The 11,848-nt window shown below is 64.0% G+C and overlaps 1 protein-coding gene across 4 annotated transcripts; it reads left to right on the forward strand.

Annotated features, from left to right (window-relative positions):
- The first annotated feature begins 48 nt into the window (after nt 1–48).
- On the forward strand, nt 49–11,474 carry NHERF2 (NHERF family PDZ scaffold protein 2). 4 transcript variants are annotated; one of them, XM_004373168.2, is made up of 7 exons: nt 49–261; nt 3,884–4,087; nt 9,374–9,553; nt 10,043–10,196; nt 10,272–10,315; nt 10,806–10,868; nt 11,098–11,474. In XM_004373168.2, the coding sequence occupies exons 1-7, from the start codon at nt 49–51 to the stop codon at nt 11,254–11,256; spliced, it is 1,017 nt and encodes a 338-aa protein (XP_004373225.1). In that variant the 3' UTR covers nt 11,257–11,474. The 4 variants fall into 4 exon arrangements, with proteins under 4 accessions (XP_004373225.1, XP_004373226.1, XP_004373227.1 ...); XM_004373169.2 differs by having other exon boundaries at nt 11,131–11,474; XM_004373170.2 differs by lacking the exons at nt 49–261; nt 3,884–4,087 and adding an exon at nt 6,928–7,008.
- Nucleotides 11,475–11,848: the final 374 nt, after the last annotated feature.

The raw sequence follows: 11,848 nt of genomic DNA on the forward strand, positions 1-11,848 counted from the left end.
GGGCGGCGGGCGGTGAGCCAAGCCCCGCGTCCTCGTGTCCCCGCTGCCATGGCCGGGCTCGCGCCGCTGCGGCCGCGCCTGTGCCGCCTGGTACGCGGCGAGCAGGGCTACGGCTTCCACCTGCATGGCGAGAAGGGCCGCCGTGGGCAGTTCGTGCGGCGCGTGGAGCCCGGCTCCCCAGCCGAGGCGGCCGCGCTCCGCGCCGGGGACCGCCTGGTCGAGGTCAACGGCGTCAACGTGGAGGGCGAGACGCACCACCAGGTGGGTGCCCCTGGCCGGGCCCCCTTCCGGGCGCGCCCCTGTCCTCCGCGCGGCCCGGGCTTGGGGCCCTGAGGGGGTCGCGCGGGCCTGCGGGGCCATGGGGGGGATATGGGGACGCGCCACGGAGGCAGCGCCCGCCTCTTTCCCAGCTCCCCCCCCCCAGGAAGCTGGTCCTGCACCGCGCGGGAGGGGGGACATCCTGGCAGGGAGGGGCCCGCACTGCGGCTCGGCTGCTCTGGAGATTCGTTTTGGCCTCAGGGCCCAAGATGCAGGGGTGGTGCGCCTTGCGGGGGTCTGCGAGTGCCCGAAAGTGGAGACCCTGGGTGCTCTAGTATGTGTGTATACACGGCTGGGTGTGTGTGTGAGTGTGCTGGCCCCTCTGGGGATCACCCGTGTGTGCACACATCTGCCTGTGTGTGTACCTGGGGGGGGTCACAGTAAGGGCCAGCGCGTATGTGAACACACTTGTGTGTGCCTGTATCATTGTGTCTGTGTGTATCTGTGTGCATGCTGGGCTGTGTGTGTGTGCACGTGTGCAGGTATGCACTCCTGGGTATGTGTGCCCAGCTCTGTGTATGTGTGTGTGCCTTCTGCACACTTGGGGATGTGTGTGAGCTGGGATCTTTGTGTGTGTGTATGTGTGTCAGCTGGGCTGGATATGTACATGTGCGTGTATGTGTGAACTGGGCTGTGTGTATGTGTGTGCGCGTACAAGTCTACATCTGGGTGTGTGTGTGAGCTGGGCTGGATATGTGTGTGCGTGTGCGAGTGTGTGTGTACGAGTCTGTATATGTGAACTGGGCAGTGTGTCTGTGTGCGTACAAGCCTACGTGCAGGCTGGTGTGTGAGCTGGGCTGTGTGTGTGCTTGTGTGCATACAAGTCTACATCTGGGGGTGCGTGTGAGCTGGGCCGTGTATATGTGTGTGTGAGCTGGGCTGGATATGTGTGTGCATGCATGCGAACGTGTGTGTGTGCATAAGTGTTTGTATGTGTGTGTAAACTGGGCTGTGTGCACATCTGTGTGCATACAAGCCCACATCTGGGGTGATGTGTGGGCTGGGATGTGTGTGCGTGCATATGTGCATACAATTTTACATCTGGGTGTGTGTGAGCTGGGCTGTGTGTGTGTGTGTAAGCTGGGCTGGATACGTGTGTGTGCGTGCCAGCATATGTGTGTACGTGTGTGTGTGTGTGTGAACTGGGCTGTGTGTGTGCGTACAAGCCTATATCTGGACTGGTGTGTGAGCTGTACTGTGTGTGTGTCTGTGTGCATGTGTGCATACAAGTCTACATCTAGGGGTGCGTGTGAGCTGGGCTGTATGTATGTGTGTGTGAGCTAAGCTAGATATGTGTGTGCATGCATGCGAGCGTGTGTGTGTGCATATGTTTGTATGTCTGTGTGTGTAAACTGGGCTGTGTGTGTCTGTGCATACAAGCCTACATCTGGGGTGATGTGTGAGCTGAGATGTGTGTGTGTGCACATGTGCACACAATTTTACATCTGGGTGTGTGTGAGCTGGGCTGTGTGTGTATGAACTGAGCTGTGTGTGTCTGTGCATACAAGCCTACATCTGGACTGGTGTGTGAGCTCTGCTGTGTGTGGGTCTGTGTGCATGTGTGCATGTAAGTCTACATCTACATTTAGGAGTGTGTGTGAGCTGGGCTGTGTGTGTCTGTGTGCATGTGTGTGTACAAGTCTACATCTGTGTGTGTGTGAGCTGGGCTGTGTGTGTCTGTGCATGTGTGTGTACAAGTCTACATCTGTGTGTGTGTGTGAGCTGGGCTGGGTGTGTCTGTGCATGTGTGTGTACAAGTCTACATCTGTGTGTGTGTGTGAGCCGGGCTGGGTGTGTCTGTGTGCATGTGTGTGTACAAGTCTACATCTGTGTGTGTGTGTGAGCCGGGCTGGGTGTGTACCCTCCTGGTACGTGTACGTGTCTGGGCTGTGTCCACACTCCCGGCTGCGTGTGCCTGTTGGCGTGTCTGCAGACAGTGTTCCCGTGTGTCCTGGCAGGTGTGTCTGAGTCCCAGCAGCAGCACATTCCTTAGGTCCCGAGACACTGCCCCCTCCGCAGAGCTGCCTGGCCCGCGGGGGACACTGGCCGCACCCTGCCCCTACAGCTGCAGGTGCCATGGGAGGGTAGGGCCTCTTCTCCACAGATTCCCGTCCCTGGGGGGCGCCTGCCTCCCTCTTCCCCGGGCACCCACCTCAGACGCTGGCTGTGTTCAGCCACCCCACCCCCACTCAAGGTCCTCTGTGTCCCTGCGAGTCCATGACCTGTCCCCATGGCCAGCCCCAGGGCCTGGAGACAAGCAAGTGGGTTCTGGGCTGGGTCAGGAGCTGAACTGCTTCTACCTGAGGGCCCTTTCCTGTCCATGTGTCTGCTGTCCTGACTTTCGCCGGAGTGGCAAGTCGATAAGGCTGTTTGCTGAAGGAGGCTGGGGTCAGAGGCCGGAGGGTTTGGTCTGACAAGCTGCGGGGCGGAGGGGGGCTAACAGCTGGTGGTTGGCCTCTGGTTAGCAGCCGCCGCCACCCCGGCCCCAAGAACGCCAGCTTATCACAGGTCTCCTGGGGTGCTAGTCTCTAATAACATCCCCCACAGAATGAGGGACCCTCCCAACTGCCCTAGGAGGTGCAAGAGCAGGGTAGGTGTCGTGATGGTTCCCATTTTACAGACGGGGAGACTGATGCTCCAAAGTGTGGAGCGACTCACCGGGGTCACACGGGGGTGGGTCCAGGGGTACCAGCAGTTCTCTAGATCCTGGGGAGAGAGGAAGGAGAAGATGGGGCTGGGTCAGACCCTCCTATCTGTTGACAACACTGCCCAACAGCTGGGGGAGAGGCCCTCCCCGCTCCCCCCAGGACGTGAGGTCGGAGTGCAGTTGCTGCCCCGTTTTGGAGTGGACACTGCTTCTTCCCCCTGCTGCCCACACGCCCCAGGCGCGTACACAGGCACGCACACAGGCTCACAGGCAGCCGCGACGCCACACCTGGCCCACAGGTGGATCTGCCCCTCCCTGCCTCCACCTGCTGGGGCTGAGCCCCTCTGACCAGGACGTGTGGGGTGTCTGAGCCCCACCCAGCTGGGAGTGGGGACCTTGTCACCGCTCTGCAGCCTTCAAGAATGGATCCAAGTTCATGGTCTGGAGGTGAACGGAGACCCAGAGGCAGGCAGGGACTTAAACTCCACCCTCCACTGCCGGGAAGGACAGAAACGGGCGCAGATGCACACAGACTGGGGTCCAGGAGACACCTCTTTCTCTCACCTACCCAGACTATGAGACAGACCCCAAGACAGATGGATGCACGTGTGTGTACACACACACGCGCACATGCACACACGTGCAGACGTGCACCGTCTCTCCCTCCCAGACAGACTGTCCGCTCCTGCCAGCACCCCGCAGCCCTTGCAGCCTGGGCCGAGGTGCTGGCAGCCCTGGGAGAAGGAGGGAGGGCACTGCTATAACTGGGGGGGGGGGGCGGGGCCGCGGGCCTCTCGGTCCAGCCGCCCACCGCCGCTGGCCGGCGCCTGCCCGCTGGCCTGGCCAGCCCTGGGTGGTGCCGCTGTCCACGTGCCGTCCTGGGGTGTCGGCTGCTGACCCCCCACCTGCCCGTCCCAGGTAGTGCAGAGGATCAAGGCTGTGGAGGGACAGACGCGGCTGCTGGTGGTGGACAAGGAGACGGACGAGGAGCTGCGCCGGCGGCAGCTCACCTGCACGGAAGAGATGGCCCAGCAGGGGCTGCCACCCATCCACGACCCCTGGGAGCCAAAGCAGGACTGGGCAGCCGCGGGGGGCAGTCTGGGCTCCGAGGCTGGCGGGAAGGTATGGTGGGCTTGGCCCGCGGGGTCCATCTCGGCCTCTTGTCTGCCCCTCTGCCTCTGGTCACCCCTGACGTCTTCTCTCGGGTCTCTTCACCCTCTAGGGGCCCCTCCTCTTCCTCTGGTGACCTCCATCCCGGCCACTCAGGCCCACTGTCTGCCCTCTGCCTGTGTTCTAAGCTGGCCCCCGTGGCACTGTCCCCCCGTCCCCCTGTGTTCACTCACTCAGAGCCACCTGGCCCAGGGAGGGGTCACTGACACCGCCCACCCCCTGCCAGCCTCGTGGCCAGAAACCCTGGGAAGAGTTGCTGGGACGTTCCAGGACTGAGTGTGCCCAGCTCTGTGCCTGTGACGAGTGTCTGTCTGTCTGTTTGTCCGTGGCTCTGTCCCTGTGTCTGTGAAGTCTTCATGTGCTGTGAAGGCCTTGGAGGGGCCTGGACCCATGCCCCCGGGCAGTGCTGTGGTTGGGGGGAGCTGAGGAGGCATTCCAAGCTGGGGGCTCAGTGCGGGGACCTGCAGAGGCTGGGGCTGAGGTGCAGGGGTGACTAGGGTCAGGGGTTGGGGTCAGGTCAGCTGCATGTGCACTGGCTCCCTCTGTCCCGTGCAACCTTGCTGCCCCCCATGTGCTGGGGCCTGGTGGGGCCTGGCAGGAAGCTTCTAGGGTGAGCCTACCCCCACTTTCTAGATAAAAGGTCGGGGGCTGGACAGGTTGGGGGGGCCTGGCGCTCCCACCTGCTGTTTCTTGGGGCCCCTCCAGGGTAGCATTCCCCTTCTCCCTGCCCCCCTCTAGGCCAGGAGACCTGGAAAAGAATAAGGGGGTGTTCGAGACCTGGGAGGTGGCCCACCTGGGCGTGCACCCACCTGGGCATGCACCCACCGGGGCGTGCACCTGGCAGCCAGGAGGAAGCACTGAGGCTGTCCTTCTGTCCACCTGGAAGCTCAGATGTCATCATCTCTCATGGTCCCCCCCATTTTAAACAGACTCCTTTAGGTGATTCAGGCACAAGGGTTCCCCAGATACCACTTTGATAAAACAGGCCTTGGGGTGGTGGAGGTGTCCCATCTGAAGTTCCAGGGGATCTGGAGTCTGCTGGGCGCAGAAGGGACCTTGATGTCCTGTCTTTCTTAAAATGCTGCCCCCCACCCTGCCATGATGATGGGTGGCGGGGGAGGCCTTTACTGCTGTGCCCTCGAGCTGGGCCTAGGGGGCCTGGCTCGGAGGGAAACGGCGTTCCCGTGCGTGGCCGGCCTGGGCACGGAGCACTTGGGATGAGATTCCGAGCTGGAGGGTGGGAGGGTGGTCAGGGCCGGGTGTCAGCCCAGGAGCCCAGACTTTGTCGTGAGTAGGAGCGGTAGGGTCAGATTCGGGATCTCAGAGGGAGCCCCAGGGCGGCGGGGCTGGGATGGTAGGAAGCAGGCTGGTCCCAGTGTCCCTCCCCCGGCTGAGGGTTGGCGCCTCCCTCCCCCTCACAGAGGAAACTCCCCCCTCAAGACGTTTTGTCCATTGATTTAGACAAATGGCTGGTTCACCTTCCTGTGGAAAAATCCACCCTGAGACCTTATCTGCAGGGTGGAGTGGCCCAGCACCTTGTCCTTGGGTGGGGTCTCCCCCTCCCTGCTATTTCAGGCTCTGGGGGCTGCAGGAAGCACAGGAGGGGGCTTCCTCTGGGTGTATAGAGGAACAAAGGAAGGCGCGACTGGCAGGTGGAGGGGTGCCCCTGGATGGGGCTGCCTGGGAGCGGGGACCCTCCTGTCGCGGCGGCACCCGAGGGCCAGGGCCTCCTCCGTCCCGGCCCACCCGGACCTGAGCTCGCGGCACTGGAGTGGAGGGACCCATCTCACTCCTACAGTCGGGTTCAGATGCCGCCCCTCAGGCTGGTGCAGCCCTGGCTGCCAGGGAGCCCAGAGGGCAGTGCTTCCCAAGGCGTGTGTGCTAACGGGGCCGTCTAGTGTGGCAGGAGAGTCAGAGCCGTGTGTGTGGTTTTGCTTAGGTGAGTGATGGAGGGGCCGTCCTTGGGTTCCCTGTGGCCCCTCTTGCCCTCCCTGAGCCTCGGTTTCCTCCTGTCCCTGGGGCTGGGCTGGGGGAGGTAGGGCCTGGAGGACATGGAGGAGGCCAGCCCCGTCCGTCATTGGTGACTCAGCCGGGCGGGCCGGGGGTGGCTGCAGCTGCATTGCAGCTGATGCTGATGGTGACAACAGGGAACAGCCCCCAAAACAGAGATGGGGCAGGTATTGGTGCCAGGGCCATGCATGGGTGGTGCCTGACACGGGGCCCCACCCCCTACCCCAGCCCATCTCCCCGCCTGCGTTCTGGAGGCCCTGGGGGCTGAGAGTTAGTGTGGCATGACAGTCGTCTGGGACATGTGTGGTACAGGGTCCCCAGAGTCCCCTCTCCCTGCCCTGGTGGGCCTGGGGTGAGCTGGCGGCTGGGGTCCCCGCTGCCCTGCCCCCACCTGGCCCGCACAGCCCGGGCCCCCCAGCGTGCCGAACACGGGGCTTCCCGAGGCTGCAGCGGATGGTCTTCTGTCCCCTGAGGGTCCCCTCCCTGGCCTCCCTGTCCCCCAGCCCTGGGTCCTGGGAGCAGGGCTGGGCCTCCAGCGGCTTCCTTCCTTCCTTTCTTGGGGCGGAAACCCAGCTGGGCGGGGGGCGCCGGGCTGGAGCCTGAGAGGGGCGGGGGGCTCTGTCACCACCCTGCTCCCCAAGGTGACTCAGCCCCCAGGCCCCCACCCATCCCCAGGGACCCTGGGATACAGTGAGAGGTAGATAAGCGGGTGGCAGTCTGGGCTGGCCGGAGAGCTCAAGCCACCCTAGCAGGACGCCCACTGCCACTCGTGTGTCGCTGCCATGGCTCGCTCCAGGGCCACCATACCTCCCGCCCCGGCCTCAGGAGCCCCTCCGCGGAGCCCGCCTTGGGGGCTCATGCAGGTCAGGACGGGTGGGGCGGGGTGGGCCAGACCCAGAAGCCCTCAGGGTAGGGAGAGGGGACTCTGGGGACCCTGGTGCAAGCCAGCTGAACCTTGAGCAACAATGGGCCCTTTCTCTGCCGGGCCAGTGCGTCACCCTCTGAGGGCGCCCAGCCTGGCTCCTAGGCACCCCCATACCAGCTTCTTTGTCCGATCGCAGGCCTGGCTGGGAGGCCAGGCTCGCCCAACTCTGGGGCTGGCGGCTAGGAGCCGTGGGAGCTGAGGGCCTGGCCGCGGGCTGCAGGAAGTGAGCTGAGCCAGGGACCAGAAAGGAATGTCAGCAATGCACCCGCCCCCCCTGTGGCCCCCTCCCGCCACCCGCCTGCCACCGCTTGCTGGGCCTACCTGCCCACCCTGCCCCGACGCCACGCAGCCGGCACCCCACCCCCCGCCCCACTGCAGCCCTCCACTTGAGGGTCTAGGGCCAAGTTTGGTGCCCTTGAATCTGCTCATAATGGGAGGAATTTAGGCTAGACTTCAGGAGAAATTTCCTGGCTTGTATGCTGAGGTGGGCTGAGGCAGCAGGGTGGCCAGCATGGCCTCAAGAGCCTGACTACGTGGCCCCAGGGACCCTGTAGTCCACTGCAGGACTTGTCATAGCACTGATGGGCAGTGGCCTCGTGGCCCCGGATGACCCCCCCCCCCGAATCCTGTTTCCTATTTGGGGGCCTCAGCCCTGGAGGCCAGGGCCAAGGGCACGGGAAGAGGCTGGGGGGTGGCCCACGGGTGGCGTGCATGACTGTCCGTGTGGCGTGTTTGAGTGCTGTGTTCTGATGTCCGTGTTACTGTGGCCACATGATATGCTTTTGCATCCTGGGCTTGTGTCCGTGTGCCAGGCCCTGTTTCGCCATGCTTCCAGCCTCCACTCCTGACTCCTGTCTGTCCTTCCTCTCTCCCTTGAGGACGGCCCTCCCCAGCCACCTTCACGAGCACTGCCTCCATGGTGTATACTCGAGAGGCATCTCCATGGTGGGGTGTCGGTCCCTGCCTCAAAGCTGCAACCTGTACCTCATGGTATATCTGGGAGAGGGGCCAAGTCAATGCATCGGGGCCCACACATCTTGGGGGTCTTGTGCCCCCCATTTCAGCCCATGTTTCCCAGCTGAGCCCCCTGGGGGGCTGACAGCAGTGGTCTGGTCCCTGCCCCCTGGAGTTCCTGCTATCATGGGGCTGGATGGGTAGCCACGCAAGGGGCTCAGGCTTAGCAGGAAACTTCCAGAGGAGGGGTCTAGCTAGGTGTAGGGGTCCTGGAGGTGGGGCCTGTGCTGGGCAGGAAGAGCATCTTCCAGATGGACGGGAAGGGAGGCCCAGAGCCCAGGTCCTTTGTCCACCTAGGCTCAGGCCACTGGCAGGAGGTGCAAGAGCTCCCGGCAGATGAGGGGTTTGGAAGGAGCCCGCAGGGCTGGCCGTGGGCAGGTGAGGGGTGGCCTGGGCTCCGGGGGCACTGGTGCCCGAGGCCTAGAGACCTTCCCCGAGGTTTGAGGGGCCCCAGTGCGGCCCCCAGCCCCAGCCTGGCCTGTGGGCCCCCAGCAACACTCAGGGAAGCTCCCTGGTGGAGTGAGAGGGGAGGGAAGGGAGGGTCCCCGCGAGCACGCCCTGCCCAGCATGCTCTCACCTCCACACACCTCGAGGCCCTGAGTGCTCCCCGGAAACCCGAGCTGCCCGCTGCCCGCTCGCCCGCCCCAGCTGCCGGCCATGTTTAATTGAGCGCAGCGGCTGCTGGCCACTCAGCACGGCGGTCACTGCCGCACCGGGCTGGTGGGGGTCCTCGGGCTTGGCCCTGCCTGCACGGCCCCCGAGCCCAGAGCCGTACTGCAAGATGCCAGAGGTAAATCAAGTGAGGCCGGGGAGGGCAGGCCCAGCTCTGTGGCCCTCACTCTGCTCCAGACCCCCCTCCCCGTTCATCCCCTTCTTTCCCGGCCCTGGTGGGGTTGGGGGCGGCTCCATTTCCTGCTGGAATGTGAAAGCAAACACAGCTCTACTGCCGCCAGCCCCACGGAGGCCCTCAGGAGAGAAAACAGAACTGTGGGCCTAGGACGCGTCCAGCTGCGCGCCCAGGGAGGGGCATGTGGGGACATAGGCTGGCCTAGGGGGACAGCCATCAGGGACCTGGACGAGCGGCCGCTCACCTGGCTTCGATTTGCCCCACGACCCTGCCCGGGCTTGTCCTTGAACTTGTGTGAGGGGGACAGTCCCTATTCTAGGGTGTTTCTGGACATAGAGCCGGGCCCACAGTTTGGGGGCAGCAGCTTCCCGCTGGTGAGCGTGGGGGGGCCTGAGCTGGAGACCGGGACCCGCGCTGACCCCAGGTCCCGTGGCACCGGCAGGATGTGAATGGGCCCCCCAGGGAGCTGCGTCCGCGGCTCTGTCACATGAGGAAGGGCCCCCAGGGCTACGGGTTCAACCTGCACAGTGACAAGTCCCGGCCTGGCCAGTATATCCGCTCCGTGGACCCCTGCTCACCAGCTGCCCACTCTGGCCTCCGTGCCCAGGACCGGCTCATCGAGGTACCCCGTCACCTGTGGCTTTGGGGGGCTCCCGTGTCTGTGCCCGTGGATGCCCCATACATGTCTTTACCTGCACGTCCCCGTATGTGTTGGTGTTAAGGTGTCACATAGATTACAATGCGTGCGTGTCCCTGTCTGTCCACGTCCCTGTGTGTGTATCTGGGCCTGCATGTCTCCGCATCAGTGCCAAGGCCCCCGTGTCTTTCGGTGTCAAGGCCCCCCGTAGGTGTCCATGCCTGTGTGTCCCCGTCCGTGTCCACGTCCCTGTGTCTGTGCCTGCGTGGTTCCGTGTGTGTCAGTGTCAAGGCCCCCCATGCGTGTCCAGACCCGGGTCCTCGCGGGGAGGAGGGAGCGCAGGGGAACCTGAGCTGGCACTCCTGTCCGCTGCGGCTGGTGGTGGCTCTATGAATATTTGATAGCACAGCTGGCTGGGCGGCGTGGGGGGCCGCGGGGCCACCGTGGGCAGTGCTGATGCTGCACCGGGGGCAGGTGAACGGGCAGAACGTGGAGGGGCTGCGTCACGCTGAGGTCGTGGCCCGCATCAAGGCGTGCGAGGACGAGGCCCGGCTGCTCGTGGTGGACCCCGAGACCGACGAACACTTCAAGCGGCTGCGGGTCACACCTACCGAGGAGCACGTGCAAGGTGGGCGTGGCGGGGGCTGGGGCATGGTGGGGGGTGGGGTGGGGCTGGGTGGCACTGACACACTGTTCCCTGCAGGTCCGCTGCCATCCCCCATCTCCAACGGGACCAGCCCCGCCCAGGTGAGAAGGTGGGCCCCAGCAGGTCCCAAGGGCACCTCTGGAGTCCTCAGACCTGACAAGTCCCCCTGGAGAGCCCTGTCTTGGGAGGTGGGCATGGTTGAGTAGGCGGGGGCATGAGATGCCAAATCTGGCCTGTCACTCCCAGCTGTGACGCCCTCGAGACCTCAGCCTGACACTGGGCACTAGGGTATGGCTATGCTGTCCCTGCTGCAGCAACCAGGAGTCACCCCAGGTTGTCCTCCTGGGGAAGCCTGCCCTGCCTTGCTGCAGGGGTGGGTGACCCGTGCCGCCTGGGAGCTGCCAGGGCAGAGGCTTCCAGGCTTGTCCACTGCTGCTGCTGGGATGCTGCCCAGGCCAGGCACTGAGGGGAGTGGGGGCTCCAGGCCCCCCACCTGGAGACACGCGTGCAGCTCCTGTATGCGTGTGTGTGTGTGCACCAGTAGCTCCCTGGCGGGGCCCCTGAAGCCACCACTTGCCCTTGGTTTCCCAGCTCAATGGCGGCTCAGCGTGCTCCTCTCGAAGCGACCTGCCAGGCTCCGACAAGGACGCGGAGGTAAGCAGGTCCTGTTCACCCCCCGCTGCTGTCCTCACACACTGAGCCAGAGGTCGTGGGGATGGGCATCTGTGCTGATGTCAGCCTGGGCAGCAGGGCTACCGCCTCCAGGAAGCCCTCCTGGGCCCTCAGCCCCACCAGTGGGGGAGGGTCACCGGTTGGGCCAGGTGAGGTGGCCTGGGCTCTGCGTGCAGGGCTCACCCTGCCTCCCTGCCTACCCCACCCCCAGGATGGCAGCACCTGGAAGCGAGACCCCTTCCAGGAGAGTGGCCTCCACCTGAGCCCCACGGCAGCTGAGGCCAAGGAGAAGGCACGGGCCACGCGGGTCAACAAACGGGCACCGCAGATGGACTGGAACCGGAAGCGGGAGATCTTCAGCAACTTCTGAGCCCTGCCTGCGCGCCGGCCCGGCCTCCCTCCCACACGGACCTTGGGGCTCCCGGGCCAGCCCTACACTCCCCAAGCCTCAGTGGGCTGGAGGGGCACCCCCACCCTGGAAGCCATGGTGGTCCCGCTGCCACTAAGAAACCAGCCAGTGGGTCCCTGTCCCGCCCACCTGGGTGCTGGGACCATGTTACAGCAAGACGGTGAGAGACAGAGAGCGAGAGGGGGAGAGACGGAGAGACAGACAGAGAGACAGAGAGCGAGGGGGGGAGAGACGGAGACACAGAGAGTGAGGGGGAGAGAGACGGAGAGACAGAGAGAGACAGAGAGCGAGGGGGGCAGAGACCGAGAGACAGACAGACAGAGACGGGGTGGGGAGGAGAGCAGAGGGGACCGGGCGAGTGCCCGTGTCATGAGGCCAGGGCCTTGCTGCTCGGCCCCACGCCTGCTGATTTAAAGGAATTTGTTTTTGCTTTTTTTCGAAAAAAAAAAAAAGATCTCCAGCTCTACACATGTTTCTACTTAATACGAGAGCCCCCTCCCCGCCCCCTCTGGGACTCTCTCTAAATAACTGCAATAAAGCAAGCCTTTCTCTG

The sequence above is a fragment of the Trichechus manatus genome, unplaced genomic scaffold, assembly GCF_000243295.1.
Source record: "Trichechus manatus latirostris isolate Lorelei unplaced genomic scaffold, TriManLat1.0 scaffold00024, whole genome shotgun sequence".
NCBI classification, from domain to species: Eukaryota; Metazoa; Chordata; class Mammalia; order Sirenia; family Trichechidae; genus Trichechus; species Trichechus manatus.

What these genes read in the sequence shown, in the direction of transcription:
- NHERF2 (XM_004373168.2), top strand. Translation starts at nt 49, where the DNA reads ATGGCCGGGCTCGCGCCGCTGCGGCCGCGCCTGTGCCGCCTGGTACGC. An exon ending in TACCGAGGAGCACGTGCAAG is followed by an intron (nt 10,197 to 10,271) that starts GTGGGCGTGGCG and finishes TGTTCCCTGCAG; the next exon opens with GTCCGCTGCCATCCCCCATC. An exon ending in GCTCCGACAAGGACGCGGAG is followed by an intron (nt 10,869 to 11,097) that starts GTAAGCAGGTCC and finishes CCCCACCCCCAG; the next exon opens with GATGGCAGCACCTGGAAGCG.